Source organism: Odocoileus virginianus, chromosome 33, assembly GCF_023699985.2.
Source record: "Odocoileus virginianus isolate 20LAN1187 ecotype Illinois chromosome 33, Ovbor_1.2, whole genome shotgun sequence".
NCBI classification, from domain to species: Eukaryota; Metazoa; Chordata; class Mammalia; order Artiodactyla; family Cervidae; genus Odocoileus; species Odocoileus virginianus.
This window is the reverse complement of record NC_069706.1, coordinates 16,387,226-16,405,794: the sequence shown is the minus strand read 5'-3', so window position 1 is coordinate 16,405,794 and position 18,569 is coordinate 16,387,226. Positions and strand designations below refer to the sequence as shown.

At 42.6% G+C, this 18,569-nt stretch overlaps 1 protein-coding gene across 2 annotated transcripts in view; it reads right to left on the bottom strand.

Moving 5' to 3' along the window:
* The window catches only part of TMC5 (transmembrane channel like 5), a 62,323-nt gene that overhangs the window by 7,345 nt on the left and 36,409 nt on the right, over positions 1-18,569 (bottom strand). For both annotated transcript variants that reach the window (XM_070460944.1, XM_070460945.1), the window contains 7 exons: positions 14,084-14,162; positions 12,723-12,820; positions 11,176-11,271; positions 9,220-9,295; positions 8,914-9,047; positions 3,280-3,453; positions 1,004-1,082 (listed from right to left, as the gene is read on the bottom strand). In XM_070460944.1, the coding sequence (XP_070317045.1) occupies positions 1,004-1,082; positions 3,280-3,453; positions 8,914-9,047; positions 9,220-9,295; positions 11,176-11,271; positions 12,723-12,820; positions 14,084-14,162 (736 nt within the window). The remainder of the gene's footprint in view (positions 1-1,003; positions 1,083-3,279; positions 3,454-8,913; positions 9,048-9,219; positions 9,296-11,175; positions 11,272-12,722; positions 12,821-14,083; positions 14,163-18,569) is intronic.

The window sequence follows — 18,569 nt, the reverse complement described above, 5'->3', positions numbered from 1 at the left end:
GGAATTCCAACTAATAAATGCAGAAGAAATTCTAGAATTAGAGTACCACTATTTTGCAATCCCTAATGAAATAAATGGACAATGAATAAAAAGGCATGCATGCATGCTGAGTCACTTCAGTCGTGTCTGACTCTTTGCAACCCTATGGACTATACTCATCAAAGGCTGCTAGATCTATTAGGTGAAAGACTGCTGGGAAGCTTTATGGATAGATTAGCTGACCAAGCACGGACCCACCGATCGTTCTTCACATACAAAAAAGGAGACAATCAGACATTTTATGTTATGAGGCAATACCATTAGAAATATTGACTTAAAGCATCACCTATGAATTATTCTGACTAAAAAATTTAATCTGGGCTTAATCAGGTCTTTAAATTTCACCATTCATTTACAGGAAATACACACACACAAAAAAACAAAACCTATTAAACACCACTGCAGGGTTGAAACTCAGATATATCCAGAATGAGGGAACTGCTGCATGACAAATGACCTGGTTTCTTCAACAATAAGTGGCAAGAGAAGAGGGAGGTATGAAAAGTTAGAGGTTGAAAGAAGCATTAAAGACACATCAACCAAATGCAACATGTGACACTTTTCCAGACTTTTTACTTGAGTAATCCTGCTGTAAAAAGACATTAACCGGACAACTGGGGAAATTTGGCCTTTGACTGACTGTAAGATGATAGTAAGGTATTATTTATTTTTTTAGGTGTGATGATTGGTACTGTGGTTATTTGTTTTAGTGTGTATCTCTTAGGTGTATGGAAGAGTCTACAGATAAAATGATATAAAGGCTACAATTTGCTTGAAAATAATTCAGAGATTTATAGCAAAGGGACAGTATAGAGGACATGAGAGTACACAAATGTTGATGGTGGTCAGGGCGGAGTGGTGGGAAGGTTCATTCTACTATTTTCTACATTGGATAATGTTTGAAAAATTTCATTATAGAATGTTAAAGGTGGTCAGGGTAACAAAGGTGTCCAATGGGACTTACGTTGATGATCTGTTCATGGAGCAGTCTTATCATAATCTTCCTTCCCTCTGTGATCTGCCAGTAAAGGTAAGTAATGATTCTGGAAGAGAAGAAAAGAAAGAATGGCAGATGCTCTCTCCAATGCTTTGCAGGAAAGAAAGAATGGCTGACACCCTCTCCAAGGCTTTGCAGGCTCCTAATTTCAACTGGGTAGCAACTCGTTTAGGAATTCGTTTATTTGCTTACAGATGGATGTTGGCCCAGCCAGTGTTCCTGCAAAGTTGTATCTGAGTGACTTAGAGGTTAACTTCATTATAGCAATAGTTCTCAGGATTCTATACATAAATCACCTGAGAGGTGGAGAAAAGACTCCTGCCGTGGCCCCTCCTCAGATCAATTAATTGAGCTTTTTTGAGCATGAGGACAGGTATCAGGTATCTTTCCTTCTTTTTATTGCTTTATTGAGGCATGGTTGACATACTACAAAATGTACTCATTTTGAGTGTAGTTCAATGAGCTTTAGTTAATTCATATAGTTATACAAACTTTACCCCAATCTAGTTTTACTTTAATTTTTTTAATTGAGATGGAATTGACATATAACATTAAGGTGTTGATTTGACACATCTATATATTGCAATATGATTACCATCATGGTGTTAGCTAACACTCCCTCATGTCACAGGATTATTTCTTTTTCTGTGGTGAAAACATTTAACAGTATTTTTATCATTATTTATTTATTTGGGGGCTTCCCTGGTGGCTCATTGGTAAAGAATCTTCTGGGCAAGCAGAAGATCTGAGTTCAATCCCTGGATCCAGACAATCCCCTGGAGAAGGAAATTGCAACCCACTCCAGTATTCTTGCCTGGGAAATCCCATGGACAGAGAAGCCTGATAGGCTACCGTCCCTGGGGCCACAAAAGAGTCAGACACAGCTCAGGGACTAAACAACAGCAAACAACAAGTTTATTTATTTTTGACTACGTTAGGTCTCGGTTGCTGCACAAAGGCTTTCTCTCTAGTTGCGGTGCACAAGCTTCTCATTGCAATGGCTTCTGGTTGCAGAGTACGGATTTCAGTAGTTGTGGCATACAGGCTTTGTTGCCCCAAGGCATTTGGAATCTTCCCAGACCAGGGATCAAACCTGTGTCTCCTGAACTGGCAGGCAGATTCCCAACCACTGGACCACCAGGGAAGTCCTTAACAGTATTTTAAACTTATTTTATTTATTTATTTATTGGCTGCACTGCTTGGCTTGTGGGATTTCAGTTCTCACACCTGGGACTGAACCTGGGCACAGCAGTGAAAGCCCAGAATCCATACCCCTAGGCCACCAGGGAACTCCTGAGCAGTATTTTTTCATGTATATGATTCTAATGTGTAACCAGAGTTTGGGAATATGGACAGTGCTATTCAAACTTCCCTGTGGTACAGACTTCCTGGGATTTTGTTAAAATGCAGATGCTATAGGTCAGGGTAGGGTCTGAGAGTTTGCATTTCTCACAAGCTCCCCAGGGAGTTAAAAGTTTGGAAGAGCAAGACAGAAGAACTTCCTATTTTAAGTAGGGGAGCTAAAGGCAAACCAGTGTTGGGAGGGAGAGCATGACCAAGAGCTTGGAGACCCAGGTTCCAGCCTCCTCTACAATAAATAGACTCTACAGCATGGGAACTATCCCTGTCTCTGCAAGGCTTCTCACTTCCACCTGTAAGATCCAGGGGTCACTCAACAATTGGCATCAGCTGGCTCCACTAGTCTGTGATGTTGAGTTGTGTCTCTACGTGAGGACAGACAAGTTCAGCCATCAGAATTTGGCTTCTAAAGAGGAGCAGCCGTCAGCAGACCAACTGTTCCTGCAGGAAAAGGAGTCCAGTCTTGGCAGATCTTCCGCTTTTTCACAAGAAGTTAGAAATCATTTTAAAATTTGAAAATGAAAGTATGCTAACCCATATATCCATAACACCCAACCCACTTTAATATAGTCACAACCTCAGAAAGAATCACACAGTAATTTCCCTAAGCATTCTCACACCCAGTTTTTTCTTTTTGTTTTCATGTTAATTCTTAAGAGGGGGCAGAGCAGGTGTTCCTTTTTTCATAAACAGACCCCAAAAAGGGACAAGATATTAAATAACTTCTAGAAAAATTCAAGGGCAGAGCTGGGATGGCACAGAACACTGAGCTACGCTGTAGCCTTCGCCTTCCCACCAAACACCTGCCCCGCCCAAGCCTAGCTGCCCGCATGCTGAGTTGATGCGGTGTTTCCCCCTCTAGTTTTCAGAAGAACCCCACTTACAAGACAATGAGGGTGAGGATGAAGAAGAAATGCACGCTCCCGATGAGGTTCTGGTAGATCCAAACAACCCACAGGTAGCTGGGCCTTTTATTCAGGGTGTCGATCCAGCTGTAGATGGACTCAATGAAGAAGTGCAGACCTCGAAACGGACCACAATCAGCCGAAGGTTTCAATCTGATAAAACAAGGGACAGGGGAACATCTCTAGTGCCAGACTCAGGTATAGTTTTTCTAGAATAGCCCAGTCCTTTCTGGGCTCTTAACCTGGAACCAGTGATCCTTACCTGCTCCATCTACATCCCCTTCCAAAGCAAGCCCTCTCTCTCACAGGCCTGGCTGGCGTGTTTTGTCCTCATGACCTTATTCTGAGGACCAGCTTTTGGACAGCAGTATCACTTGATCCAACTGTCACCCATCCAAAGACCAGGCTGTGACCTCAGCCATGTCCTGGCACAAAGAAATGAACTGGGGCGATAGGACTCTCTTCCTTAGGAACTTGAACTAAGAAATATGAAGAGGGAAGGCTGTAATCTAGGGAAGCTAGAGCTGTAATAATGGCCACATGAAGTCAGTTGTGAACAAGCAGAAACTAGAAGAACTAGTTACAAAGAGAGAAAAGAAAGGCAACACGGTGAGACAGCTGAGAACATCACGTAACAGAGGAGCCTGCCCTGAAGCTGCCAAGTTCCAAAGTTCTACGAGTATTCTAAAAAGTCAAGTGCTCAGGGCTGGTGCCCTGGGAAGACCCAGAGGGATGGGAGGGGGAGGGAGGTGGGAGGGGGGATCGGGATGGGGAACACATGTAAATCTATGGCTGATTCATGTCAATGTATGGCAAAAACCACTACAATATTGTAAAATAATTAGCCTCCAACTAATAAAAATAAATGGAAAAAAAATTTTTTTAAAAGTCAACTCCCTTGTGCATTCATTTGCTTATTCATTTGACAAAGGCCCACTGCACTTATAACTGAGGCAGGAGATAGATGGGCTCCAGGCTAGACATTTACAACTAGCCTCCTGTTTATATTTCTCGAGGCAAGACACAGATGGGCTCCAGGCGAGACATTTACACTCAGCCTTCTGTTTACACATCCAGATAGAATAACAACAGCAACAGGGTAAATACCTGGACTTTGTCTCCAGTGGATACTTTAAGAGAACAATAATGGTAAGGGCTGGAAAAGAAAATGGCAACTCCAGGTGCTCTCACCTGGAGAATCCCCATGGACAGGGGAGCCTGGCGGGCTACAGTCCACGGGATCCCAAAAGAGTAGGACACGACTAAAGTGACTTAGCACACACGCAACGGCAAAGGCAGATAGGAGCTGAGTCTTGCCCAGATAAAAGATAAAGAGACCACATTTTCTCATTCTTGAGGTCAAGGAGACCTCCCCAACCACACATCTGCAGAAGGCTCCTTGGGGTTAAAAAGGAGGGGGCACCACCCCATAATAGGTGATGCCAAGCCTCCCACAGGCCTCTGTGCTGGAATCCATCTTGCCTAAAAGGTGTGCATGCATGTTGGGGAAAGTCCAAGGGCAGGTGAGGTATATAGAAAAAGAAATAAGATAATTGGCCAAAGGTAAACAAAGACCTAGAAAAAATGCCCTATATAAATGATTTAACCTCCTCTTTACTGGAGGAAGCTCACACCCTTTCTCTCCATGTATGTATCTCTGCCTGCCTTTATCTTAAATTAAAAAAAAATGTTTCTCTGTGTGCACTCCCACTTACTGTACTGCATCTCTAATAATAAACTTTGTATAGTTTTTTTTTTTTTTGGTAGGAAAAAACTGTATTTTTATAGTTTTTGCCTCCTTAAAACATTCTTGCTTTCAAACATGAGGAGAGCCAGGGGAACTTTGCTTCTAGCCTCTAGCCCTTGCTAGTCTAACAGCTAGGATTTCTGCTTTTCACCCAGGCTACCCAGGTTCAATTCCTGGGCAGGGAACTAAGATCCTGCTTCAAGCTACCACTCACTGCTGTCTCCTCGAGATCAGTAGCAGGCACTGTGCTAGATACTAAGCCCTCGCGAACCCACAGTAAACAGGGCAGACATGATACCTGCCCTCCCAGGTTCTAATGGGAAAGATGGTCAAACAGTGAGTGTACAATTAAACAAAGATCCAAAGGCATTTCTGGCGTGAATTAGGAAATGAAGAAAGGAAACCGCCCTGAGAGAGAAAGGGAAGAGAAGAGAATGCACAGAAGATGGGGATGGTCATGAAGGTCAGATTTTCAACAGGACTTTTCAGCTGAGAGAGGAGAGAAGGTCAAGCAAACAGAGCAGGGAGACCGCTTCAAAGAGATGACCCTGAACAGACTGGGAGGCTGGGGAAGGATGCAGCCTTGGGAAAGTGAGGTTGCAGGGGTAAGAGGGAGCCTGACCAGATGGGGCCTTTCAGTTCATCAGAGGAAGTTCTGTTCTCTGTGTGGAGACCAGGCTTCTCCCCAGCTGGGAACCTGCGGGACCTGGAGGAAGCAAGGGGTCTGCGCCAGTCAAGACATGGCACCTGACAGGTGGTGACCAAACTCGGATGTATTCCTCCCTTGGTCAAAGCATCTGTTGGTTACCAAGGGAACTTGGGCTAAACACTGAATGAAGCTAGTCTTTTTATTCTGATCTGTAACATCTGGGGCCTTACTAATGCTAGAGAGACTGCCTTTCCCAGGGCTAGCCTACAAAGCACGTCTTTCATATGCAAACAAATGAGTCCAGAGCCCACATCCCACCCCACCTCCTCTCTCAAGCTCTCACACTCTGGGCCATTGTTCCTCTGCCCCCACCAACCCAGCGCAAGGTACCAGACAACCCCAGATGGCCCCTACATCCCAGAGCCCGATGAGATTATTCACATTTGCCCCTCCTAAGCATGTTGACCTTGCCTTGCCCTCTCCTCCCACTGAAACCACAGTAAAGACTTCTGCCCACATTTACTACTGTCTCTCTCTGCCTCCGACAGACGCCGGTGTCTCCTCCCCACGTGGCCCCCATGGTGAGACAGGTCCCCTCCTCTTGGGGTCTGTATTTGTTGTTGCTGTTATTCAATGGCTTGGCCACATCCGATTCTTTGCAACCCCATGGACTGCAGAACGCCAGGCTTCCCTGTCCTTCGTTATCTCCTGGAGTCTGCTCAAACTCATGTCCATTGAGTCAGTGATGCCAGCCAACCATCTCATCCTCTGTCGTCCCCTTCTCTTGCCTTTAATCTTTCCCAGCATCAGAGTCTTTTCCAATGAGTTGGCTCTTTACATCAGGCGGCCAAAATATTGGAGCATCTGCTTAAGCATCAGTCCTTCCAATGAATATTCAGAGTTGATTTCCTTTAGGATTGACTGGTTTGACTCTCTGCCGTCCAGCCAGTCAGTTTGGTCATTCAGTCATGTCCAACTCTTTGCAATCCCATGGACTGCAGCATGCCAGGCTTCCCTGTCCTTCATTATCTCCTGGAGTCTGCTCAAACTCATGTCCATTGAGTCAGTAATGTCATCCATCCAACCATCTCATCCTCTGTCAGTCCCTTCTCCTCCTGCCTTCAACCTTCCCAGCATCAAGGTCTTTATCAACGAGTTAGTTCTTCGCATCAGGTGGCCAAAGTATTGGAAATTCAGCTCCAGCATAAGTCCTTCCAATGAATATTCGGGACTGATCTCCTTTAGAATGGACTATTTTGATATCCTTCCAGGCCAAGGGACTCATTGTTTGCTGTCTAAACAATGGAAACAGAGACTTTATTTTGTTGGGGGTGGGGGGCTCCAAAATCACTGCAGACGGTGACTGCAGCCATGAAATTAAGATGCTTGCTCTTTGGAAGAAAAGCTATGACAAAACTAGACAGCATATTAAAAAGCAGAGACATTACTTTGCCAACAAAGGTCCATCTAGTCAAAGCTATGGGTTTTCCAGTAGTCATGTATGGATGTGAGAGTTGGACTATAAAGAAAGCTGAACACTGAAAAATTGATGCTTTTGAACTGTGGTGTTGGAGAAGACTCTTGAGAGTCCTTTGGACAGTAAGGAGATCAAACCAGTCAATCCTAAAGGAAATTAGTCCTGAATATTCATTGGAAGGACTGACGCTGAAGTTGAAACTCCAATACTTTGGCCACCTGATAGGAAGAACTGACTCATTGGTAAAGACCTCGATGCTGGGAAAGATTGAAGGCAAGAGAGGGGACGACAGAGGATGAAACAGTTGGATGGCATCACTGACCTGATGGACATGAGTTTGAGCAAGCTCTGAAAGTTGGTGATGGACAGCAAAGCCTCACATGCTGCAGTCTGTGGGGTTGCAAGGAGTCGGACACGACTGAGCGACTGAACTGGACTGAACTGAGGTTGGTTATAGCTCTCATCAAGAAAATGAAAGTGAGGTTGGAGGGGTAAGAAGAAGCCTGACCAGACGGGCCTTTCAGTTCATTAGAGGACATTCTGTTCTCTATGTGGAGACTTGGCTTCTCCCCAGCTAGGAACCTGCACGACCTGGAGGAAGTGAGGGGGCTGTGCCAGTCAAGACAGGGCACCTGACAGGTGGTGACCAAACTCGGATATATTAATCCCTAGGTCATAGCATCTGTTGGTTACCAAGGGAACTTGGTATGCAGATGACACTACCCTAATGGAAGAAAGAGAGAGGCTGTCCAAGAGACTCTCAAGAGTCTTCTCCAGCACCACAGTTCAAAATCATCAATTCTTCAGTGTTCAGCCTTCTTTATGGTCCAACTCCCTCATCCATACATGACTACTTGAAAAATCATAGCTTTGACTATTTGAACTTTTGTCTGCTTTTTAATATGCTCTCTAGGTTGGTCATTGCTTTTCTTCTAAGGAGAAGCTGTCTTCTAATTTCATGGCTGCAGTCACCATCTGCAGTGATTTTGGAGCCCAAGAAAATAAAGTCTCTCACTGTTTCCATTGTTTCCCCATCTATTTGCCATGAAGTGATGGGACTAGATGCCATGATCTTAGTTTTCTGAATGCTGAGTTTTAAGCCAACTTTTTCACTCTCCTCTTTCACTTTCATCAAGAGACTCTTTAGTTCTTCTCTTTCTGCCATAAGGGTGATGTCATCTCCCTATTTGAAGTTATTGCTATTTCTCCTGGCAGTCTAGATTCCAGCTTGTGCTTCATCCAGCCCAGCGTTTCTCATGATGTACTCTGCATGAAGTATCTAAAGTAGTCCAAATCATAGAAACAAAGTAGAAAGTGCTGGGAGGACAGAGGAGGGGAGAGGGAAAATTACAGAGTTTGGCAAGTATAGACTTTCATTTTCACAGGATGAAGAAGTTCCAGAAACCTGTTGCTAAACAATGTGAAATACTTAACTCTACTGAACTACACACTTTTACATAAGATGGCTAAAATTCCAGCTTGTGATTCATCCAGTCCAGCATTTCACATGATGTACTCTGCATATAAGTTAAATAAGCAAGGTGACAATATACAGCCTTGATGGACTCCTTTCCCAATTTTGAACCAGTTCGTTGTTCCATGTCTGGTTCTAACTGTTGCTTCTTGACTAATTATTTTTTCAGTGACAGTTGTCTTCTTATCTGTTGGTCTTACTATACCTGAAGAATAATAAAACCTACATTTTAAAACATCCCCTCCTCCAAGGCTGCCATCTCCTACCTCCAGATGGTGATGGCCAGGGTGCACAGGACCCCAGTGAAGGATGGGAAGAAGAGCAGAAAGATGAAGAAAGTCATCATCTGCGAGGCCCGCCATGCTTTGCTCGGAGGCTGGAAATTCATCATCAGGCTGATCTGAAGAAAGAGATGCAGTCACCTCCCTTGTGCAGCCAGAGGAGCAGGCCAAGGGGACCCCAGCTAGATACCAGTTCCCTGATACCCTTCCCAGGCCCCCTGCCCCATTCCAGCCACCACTGGGTCATACAGGACAGCAAAGCCAATTGGTTCCAGCTTCAGACTGACTCACATTTTTGACGTAAAACATGATGAAAAGAGTAATCATTTGGATAAAGGGCAGCAGAGGGCAGAAGAAGGTTCCAATCCTATGAGAGAGTGGGGATGAGCATCAGAGATCAGGGAAGGCGCAGGGAATGGGTTAATGACGGGGGTGGGGGGAAGGGCGAGGGTGTTACGGGCTGCAATGTGTCCCCTCCAAACCCACATGTTGAAGTCCTAACCCCAATACCTGAGAATGTGTTTGGAGATAGGGCCTTAAAAGAGATAGGGCCCTAACAGACACACAGAGGGAAGAAGACCATGTGAGGATACAGGGTGAAGGCGCCATCTTCAGGCCAAGGATGGAGGCCTCAGATGAAGTCAACCCTGCCAACACCTTGCTTGGATTTCAAGCCTCCGGAATTGTGAGAAAATAAATTTGTGCGGTTTATTGTTTAATAAATAGCCACCATTTAAAGTACCTGTGGTACTTTATTATCAAGGCCCTAGAAAACTCATACAGAAGGGGACTGCTTCCAACACGGCAACACGGCAAATCCCTACCATATCCAGAATCCGCAGTTCTAGGAAAGAGATTCTGCAGAGAACGTTACCCACACGGCCATTAGTTAAACCCCCAGATGGCCTTTGGGCAGCCCTCACCCAGGTGTTCCAAATGTGGGATGTGAACTCCGCCTCCTCATCTGGCATTCAAGAAGGCCTGAAGTCCTTCCAGGACAGGCATTAAACTGCACTGTTACAAATGAGAAGGGCCCTCCCTCTTTAACTCTCCCCAGTGCTGCTGAGGCCAAAAGAAAATCTCAGCTTGGGTACTAATGTCTTTAAGTCCTAATACTTGCCAACCTCCTTAAAAAAAAAAAAAAAAAGAGGCAGTGTTTAGATTGAGAGCCTTGATAGCAGCATCTAGCTAGAATTTTACTTTTTATGATGGGTTTGATTTTATTTTTCAAATGACTTGCAATTTAAGTCAAATGATATAATTTTCCATTGATGATGATAAAATACTCATTAAAATGTATTCAAGTTTATAAAAAGCACTCAACATAAAAGAGAAAATGAAGTTAAAAACAGTCCAGTGATAGACAAGCCAAACAAAATAGGAAGGCTGGTTAAGATGGTAAATTTTAGGTTATGTGTTTTGTACTACAAATTTTAAAAAAAGAGCCCTTAAAAAGATAACAACAGTCATATAATATCCCTACCTATAAACATTTCTGAGTCAGTTACTCGCCAAGCACTTAATGCACGCATTTTCTCAGTTAATTCTCATCAAAATTCTATAACGTAGATGCTACTATTTCCCCCATTAACAGATTAGAAAACTCAGGTTTAGAGGGAGTTTATGTATAACTTGCCCAGTGGCATCCTATTCACTGGGTAAAAGGACTTTGTAAACTGTCCAGTAGCCAGTGGCGTCCTGGCAGTAAGCAAATGCACCACCTAAACGACACAAAGAAAAAGTCTTCACCACCTCCGAAAATAAACTCATTGACATTACTGAGTTATTTGCAGAGAGCCAAATCACCCAGGGCAACTTTAAAGAGTTGGAAAATAAGGCGCTTTACAGTTGTATGGCCTATTTGAGATGGCAGAGCAGATTTCTTATATCACTTGACTTAATCGTCAACTAAGTCGAAGGCAGCTCTTATTATGTGCATTTGACAGATGAGGAGACTGAGGCTCAGAGAAGTTCAGTGACCTCAATGAGTAGAAGAGCCAGCCCCACAATCCAAGTTTATCCAGATTGCCCTTCAGGTTGGGGGTCCCTGCTTCGTGTCAATTCTTGGCTGAAATCCTCATAAAGGAAGAGAATATTCTGGGACACGAATGCATGGTCCTCAGACTGGCTAGATTTGGTATCACCTGTGCAGCTTTGAAAAACAACAAATTCTGGGCATTGCCACCAAAACTCCAAGTTCATAGTCAGGTGAGAACCACTGAGCAAACCAAAGATTTCAAAACTTACCACACCAGAGTTTGTGCATAGATGAGTTCTAACACATTTCTGGCAATGTCAAACTCCTGTAAGCCAAGACTTTTGATAAGCCGCATCCCAATGATTCTGTGAAAATATGATAAAGTTAATACACAAACGATCAGTTGCCTCCTTCAAAAAATTCCCCACAATCAACAAAGGAGGATAAACTTTCACCAGTTTAGAATAAAGTTATGATTTTATTCCAAGTTTTTGAAAAGTTTTTGAAAAGTTTTTGCAAGTTTTTGAAAAGTTCCAAGTATGAGCAAGTTTTAGAAGAAATAATTGAGGGAATTATGGGAAAATGGAATTAACACAAAGGATTCAAGTGGAGATACTGCTAAAGTGGTTCAAAAATTTCTAGAGAACATTATTTACATTATCTCACCTACTACTTAAACAGATAACTAATTATTAATAGGTTTACTAAAATAGGTATTATTTAAATGAGATTATTTAAATTACCCCACCTATTATCTTCTTTATACCACTTTTTGCTTTTAAATCTTTATTTCTTTTAAACCTTTATTTTAACATAGTTTAAATCTATATTTAAACTCGCGCTTCTCAACCCAAATAAACTAAAAAATTCTCAACGTTCAGTTACTGCTATTGAGTTAATGATGTTTCCCTGTTTTCTAAATACACAAGGAGGAATGCTAGGTTGCCATTTATTCTGAAGAAAGTTGAGACCACTTTGATTTTTTTTCATACAGAAGAATTGCCCAAAAAAACCTGCTATAAAAGACAAACAAACAAAATAACAACAACAAAAACTTTCTCACCTTTATGTCCAGACTCTGGACAGAGGCTGAACTAAACGTGAGTTAGAGGAGACTGAGTGAGGAAATTTGGCATTCAACCCACTGAGGAAGGAATCAGCATTACGTCATGCCATCTTATTACCATGGCAGCTTGTGAAATACATAAATGTCTATTAGGAATGAGATGCCCATAATATTATTATAAAATAAATGCATAAATAAATGAGGACCATACATGGGCCAGTGATGATATTGCCCCAATCCTGCACCCTTGGGGTCTAAATTAAAAATTAATGCATTAATTAAATTCAATGAAAACAATGAGATAAATCTGTAGATACAAACATGGAAAGATGACAAGGAATTCTCAATGTATAATCTCCATAGCAGTTTTGCAATTTAGCACGCACACATGCACACACACACAAAACAGGACGTGCATAGAAAATCTGGAAGAATATACATACACTAGAAGATTAAAATGGTATCTATGGTAGATACGATTTCAAATGACTCACTTTCTGTGTTTCATTTATAGAACTTTCTTTCTCAGAGCTTATAAAGGGCCAGTTGAACTAAATGAACTTTGACAACAGAACTGTCAAGGTGAAATTTCAGTTAATTCAGAAGAAAACAATATTCCTATGGACAATAGGCAGACTTAGAACAATGTACACTTAGAATACAGAAGGGACCCATACTTCCCGCTCAGCCAACGCTATGGCTCTGGTTACAACAGCAGGTGCTAATTACTCAAGACAGACAAATATTTACCTTCTCAGAAACTCCCCCAGGAGGGAATCAGCTAAAGAGAACAGAAAATCCATCAGCAGGAGCCGGTAGATTTCTTGGCCAATGAGGGTTTCCCAACACTGGAAAGCAATGGCAAACAAGAGTTGGGGTGTGGGAGGAGGCTGCTGCCATCTGTTCCTGCTCCCCCCCCCCCCGCCCCCCCGCCGGGTCTCATAAGAATGGAGTTGGCAGCTTAGTTTGATCGAGCCTTGGAGTGCGCAGAAAATCAGACCCACTCCCATCAGAAATGCATCTCTAGGCTGAGTTTATTTTTGAATGTTTATTATCTTTCTGTGTGCCTTCTTCCTCCATTAAGGCTTGCCCTCCTCATGTACCCAGACTTTCCCATCTCACTATCTCTCCTCCTTAACACTTTTCATCTTTGTCCTATGCCCTCTGGATCCTGCTTTTTTAAGCCAGGAAGAGCAGGAGGTGTCAATGGCTAATATTGCCTCCATTCCTTTTGCTTATTAACCTTGTGAAAAGTCAATATCTTTAAAAAATTTTTTTTAATTTTACTTTTATTTATACTTTCTCTGACATGTTCCTTTTCTTTATTTATATTGAAGCTTCTGATTTATATCTTTTTTTTCTCTGTCTAAAGGACTTCTTTAAACCTTTCTTGTTTGGGAGGTCTGCTGGAAATGATTTCCCGCAGTATTTGTTTTTCTGAGAAGGTCTTTATTTCTGTTTCACTTTTGAGGGATAGTTTAATCAGATATGGAAATCTTGATTGGTGTATTTTTTATTTCAACACTTAAGAATTGTCCTAGACCCTCAAAAAATAATTTTTGAGTACTATGAAAAGTAACCCCCTGCATTTTCCTATTCTTTATCCTCTATAGGTAAAGTTTTAAGAAATATTCTCGTTTTTTTAAGGCTTGCTCTTTGTTGTTAGTTTTCTGTGATGCTATCTGATGTGCCAAGTTGGAGTTTTTTTAATTTTTAATTTATTTACTTCTTTCTTTGGGTGTTCTCTTGCTCAGTGTTCTTTAAGTTTCCTGTTTCTATGGTTTTCAGACTTTCAATAATTTTAAAATAATTTGTATCTTCTTGATTAAGAAAGTGTCCTAGAGGTGTAGCAGACTGGCACAAACAGGAAGGTTGAAATGGTTAGTTTTTGGAGTTAGTTACTTCTGTAGGAAGCCCAAGGATGGAGGAAGGATGGAAGGGTGAATAGATGGATGGATGGATAGATGAATCGAGGGGTAAGTAGATGGACAGATGGTTGGGAAAAATAAAATGGTATCTACTGTAACATCATAGGCAGAAACTGTGGAGAAACTCAATTCCTCCCTGATGGTCAAAGCCAAGCTGAAAGCCAAACGGCATAGAAATCTTACCTCTTCACTATTCAGGGCCACAATGTTGAGCCAATAGTAACACAGAATTCCAATGATTGATATTTTCAGAAAGATATTTCTAAAAAATGAAGAGAAAACAACTATCATTACTTCCGTGGCCGTCGTGGGAGATGTTTGCTGGTATTTCATTTGGGGCACATGGTAGGATGGAAGTTCCTGCCCCCTGTGGTTATGCGCTTTGAGTTGCTCAGTTGTGCCCAACTCTTTGCGACCCCATGAACTGCAGCCCGCCAGGCTCCTCTGTCCATGGGGATTCTCCAGGCAAGAATACTGGGGTGGGTTTCCATTTTCTCCTCCAGGGGATCTTCCCAACCCAAGGATTGAGCCCAGGTCTCCCATGTTGCAGGCAGATTCTTTACTCTCTGAGCCACCAGGGAAGCCCCCTGTGGTTGGGGGGTGGGGCGTACATATGGCTAGTCCTGGCAAATGAACTGTGAGCATAAACAATGCGTGTCACCCTGTGTCACTTCTAGACTAGAGTATTTAAATGCCAGTGAGACTTACCATCTTCCCTCCAGAATGACAATCAGCCTGAATCCCTGAGTAACTAACATAAGCAGAATTTCCCTGCCAATCCACAAGGGTGTGCAACATGAACAAGAAATAAATACTTGTGTTCTAAACCACTGTGAGTGTGGAGTGGGGATGGGGGTTGCACAGATATTTGTTACCACAGTTTAACCTTGTTTATTCTGACTGATACACTCTCTTTTGGGCATATTCAAACTATCTGATTTCACTTATCACCGCAATAGTAGTATAGTATACATACATACTATTCGTCAGGTGCCACCAGGGACAGTAAGCATGCTACACACTTTATCGCATCATCCCTCTTAATCATTCTAGCTCTATCATCAGGTAGATAGTATTTTATGCCCGTCTTACTGATGAGGAAACTGAAGCACAGAGAGATGAAATAACTTGTACAAGATCACACGGATTGCTTAGGGGCATGACAAAGGTTGAAAACAAGGACCACCTGATTTAACAGCCTGAGTTCTTAAACCTAGTCGTTTTGCCTAAATCAATAACCGCTAGTGTTAAGAGGTCTTCAGCACTGATGTGCCAAGAACCATGTACCAATACACCAGTCATTTTCAAAGTATGGTCCGCAGACCAGCACTATCATCTGTAATCTTGTTAGAAAGGCAAATTTTCTGGCCCTCTCCCAGATCTTCTGAATCAGACACTCTGGTGTCTAGGGCCCAGCAATCCCTCCAGGCAATTCTGGTGCAGGTTAAAGGTTGAGAACCATTAGACAAAACAACACCACAGTGAAGGAAGGGACAGGATTTGCCTTTTTCAACACTAGATCCCAAATCTCTTACCCATGCCTAGCCTCTAGTAGACTCTCAATATCTACTGGATTAATGTCTTACTGTACAGTGATATTATCATTTATGATAAGAAATATGCATTTGGTCTTCTTGTCCTTTTCTGGCACTGAGCTCCTAAAACCTTTGGAATTTCCTAAGTGAGGAGAGCTATCAAGGTGTCTTTTGTTATATTAATGTGACTGTTGGGAAGCCCCTAGGTCTACTAAGGTAAGGGCCCGGTTGTCATGACAACCAATCCTGTGATTTAGAGGATCTGAACTCAGCGTGCCTATTGCAGACTCCAGGGAGGAGAGAGGGGCTGGAGATGGAATTTACTGGACTTCTCTGATGGCTCAGTGGGTAAGGAATCTGCCTGTAATGCAGGAGACCTGGGTTCGATCCCTGAGTTGGGAAGATCCCCTGGAGGAGGGCAGGGCAACCCACTCCAGTATTCTTGTCTGGAGAATCCCCATAGACAGAGAAGCCTGGCAGGCTACAGTCTACAGGGTTGCAAAGAGTCAGACACGACTGAGCTACTAATCACAGGCAGAACCAGTGGCCATTTAATCAGCCACGCATATGTGATGAAGCCTCCACAAAAACTCAAAAGGAGGGGGTTCTGTGAGCTTCTGGCTTATTGACAGGATGGTATTTGGGAGACTGAAAATCTCAGAAAGGGCAAGGAAGCTCCACATTCCACAGACTTGGCCCTACACATCTCTTCTACCTGGCTGTTCTTGGGTTACAGCTTTTTATAATAAAGCAGTAATCTCATAAGTAAAGTGTTTCCCTGAGTCATGTGAGCTGTTCTAGCAAATTCTCAAACCTGAGGAGGGGGTCATTGGAACCTCCTGTCTGTAGCTGGTTGGTCAGAAGCCCAGGGGACAATGTGGGTTTGTGACCGGTACCAGAAGAGGAGGTGGGGGCAGTCCTGTGGCGCTGAGCCTTACCCTGTGGGATTCTGACTCTCCCTTCAGGCACATAGTGTCAGAGCTGAATTAAACTGTGGGACACCCATCTGCGTGTATTGGAGAATGACTTGGTGGTGTGGGAAAACACCACATGTCAGAACTGGTGTCAGACCTTAAATACATTAACTGCAGTGTAACTCCAGGTTAAACCTATTTCTGCGCTTTCTTATTTTCTCTCCATATAGAGAAGATTTTTAATATTTGGTGAAGCAACACATAGGGCTAATATATATTAAAAGATAATGAATTTCTCTTGGGATCAGAAAAATGCAAATTAAATAAAGTGATTAGATCAAAATGACACGCTGAGCATTGCGGCCTATTACCTATCATACTGAACCTATCACCTCTATATTCAAGTTCTATTGAAATGATAAAAAAAAAAAGTCAAAAGCTAAAGATCCATAAAGCAGTGGAAAACAAAAAAGTCATCATGAACAGACCAGAAATATAGAGGAATTTATGGAAAATAGAAAGCAGAAATAAAGGGCACAAAGATTAAAATATGAAAAGGGGTCAGTGAAGAAGACTGGAGAACACCCAATTTAAAACAAATTTGGGAGAAGACTGCCTCAGAGGTGGTGGTAGTTCTGAAAACGCCTGGAACTTAGAGACAGCAGATACAAAGTGTCTGGAAAGAACAAAGGGGTGATTGTTTGGTGATGCCAGATGTCAGAAACCCTCAAAGCCATACCTGTAGACCTCAGAAGAGGTGGTTAGAATATGGAGTCTTTGGCCCATGCAAATCGACATTCAAATAGAAAGGCAAAATTAAAAATATGTGGGAACCTGGAAGTACTTAAAAAGTTGACCATCCCAAGATCTACTCTAAAATAACGTCTTATCGTCTCTCACAAAAGGAGGACATTGTAAGTAGGATACGTTTAACAGACCCTGGTGAGCAGAGAAGCCAGTGTGCTGCTGAACTGTGCACTGAAAATGGTTTAAATTTTTTTTAAACCACAATAAAAAATATCCCAATTGTTTCTAACCATTGAGAGGAGGCGCCCAGAGGTGTTGTGTGGGTAGAAAGGAAGGCTTTCTAAAATTTTTTCTTCAGGAAAATAATACTTGTATCTATATGTGCTCAGGGCTCCCTCATGTCTGAGTATGCAACCCGAAGAGCTGTAGCCCATCAGGCTCCTCCATCCATGGAAATTTCCAGGCAAGAACATACTGGAGTGGAGTGCCATTTCCTACATGCCCTTGAGGAAGGGCATGGCAACCCACTCCAGTATCCTTGCCTGGAGAATCCCATGGACAGAGAAGCCTGGTGGGCTACAATCCATAGGGTTGCCAAGAGTCAGACATGAATATGGTGACTTAGCACGCACACATCATCTTTTATTCCTTACGGTTCATAGCTCTTCAAATAAAAATGAACTCTGGACCTATCTATCTAATACTTGTATAGATAACTCTAAACATTAACCTGAAGTCAGTCAACATTTTCTGTGAAGGGCCAGACAGTTAATATTTTTGGCCTTGGAAACCATACAGTTTGTGTCCCAACTCTGTAGTTGTAGCAGGAATGGAGTCATAGATGATATGTCACCAGTGGACATGGTTGCATTCCAATGAGACTTTATTTATGAAAATGGGAGGCAGGCTGGGCCTGCAGGCTGTTGTTTGCTAACTCCTGATCTAAAATAATAATTATATATGTGTGTGTGTGTGTGTGTGTGTGTTTAAAACATGCTTGTTACAAATTTAAGGGTAATAGAAATGTTTAAGATTTGTATGAAGAAACTATAAGCATAAACCTAAGTATAGATGTGCTATTCCAGGAAGAAGGAATGGCCAGTGGAAAGGTGCTGAGCTGGGCATACAGTTTGTGGACAATGAGAAGGCGAGTGAGGCTGGGGTCACTGAGGAAGGGGAAAGAGGTAGAAAATAAAACTGAAGAACTGACCAGGAGCCAGCTCCCAGAGGCAATGGTAAAGTAAGGACTCTGAAATTGATCAGTACAAAAAAGTCAATCTGGTAGTTCAGCCTCATCACTATAAACACCACCATAACCAGGAAGTGGTCAGGGTACTAGCCAAGAAGAAGCAATAAAGAAAACAATTTGGATAGCTTTATACTTTTTCAAGACTGTGGGGGTCACCTCTAGCACATACAATGCCTTTCTGGGAATCACAAAAAGGGATCCTTTCCCAGCCAATTAATCGCCAA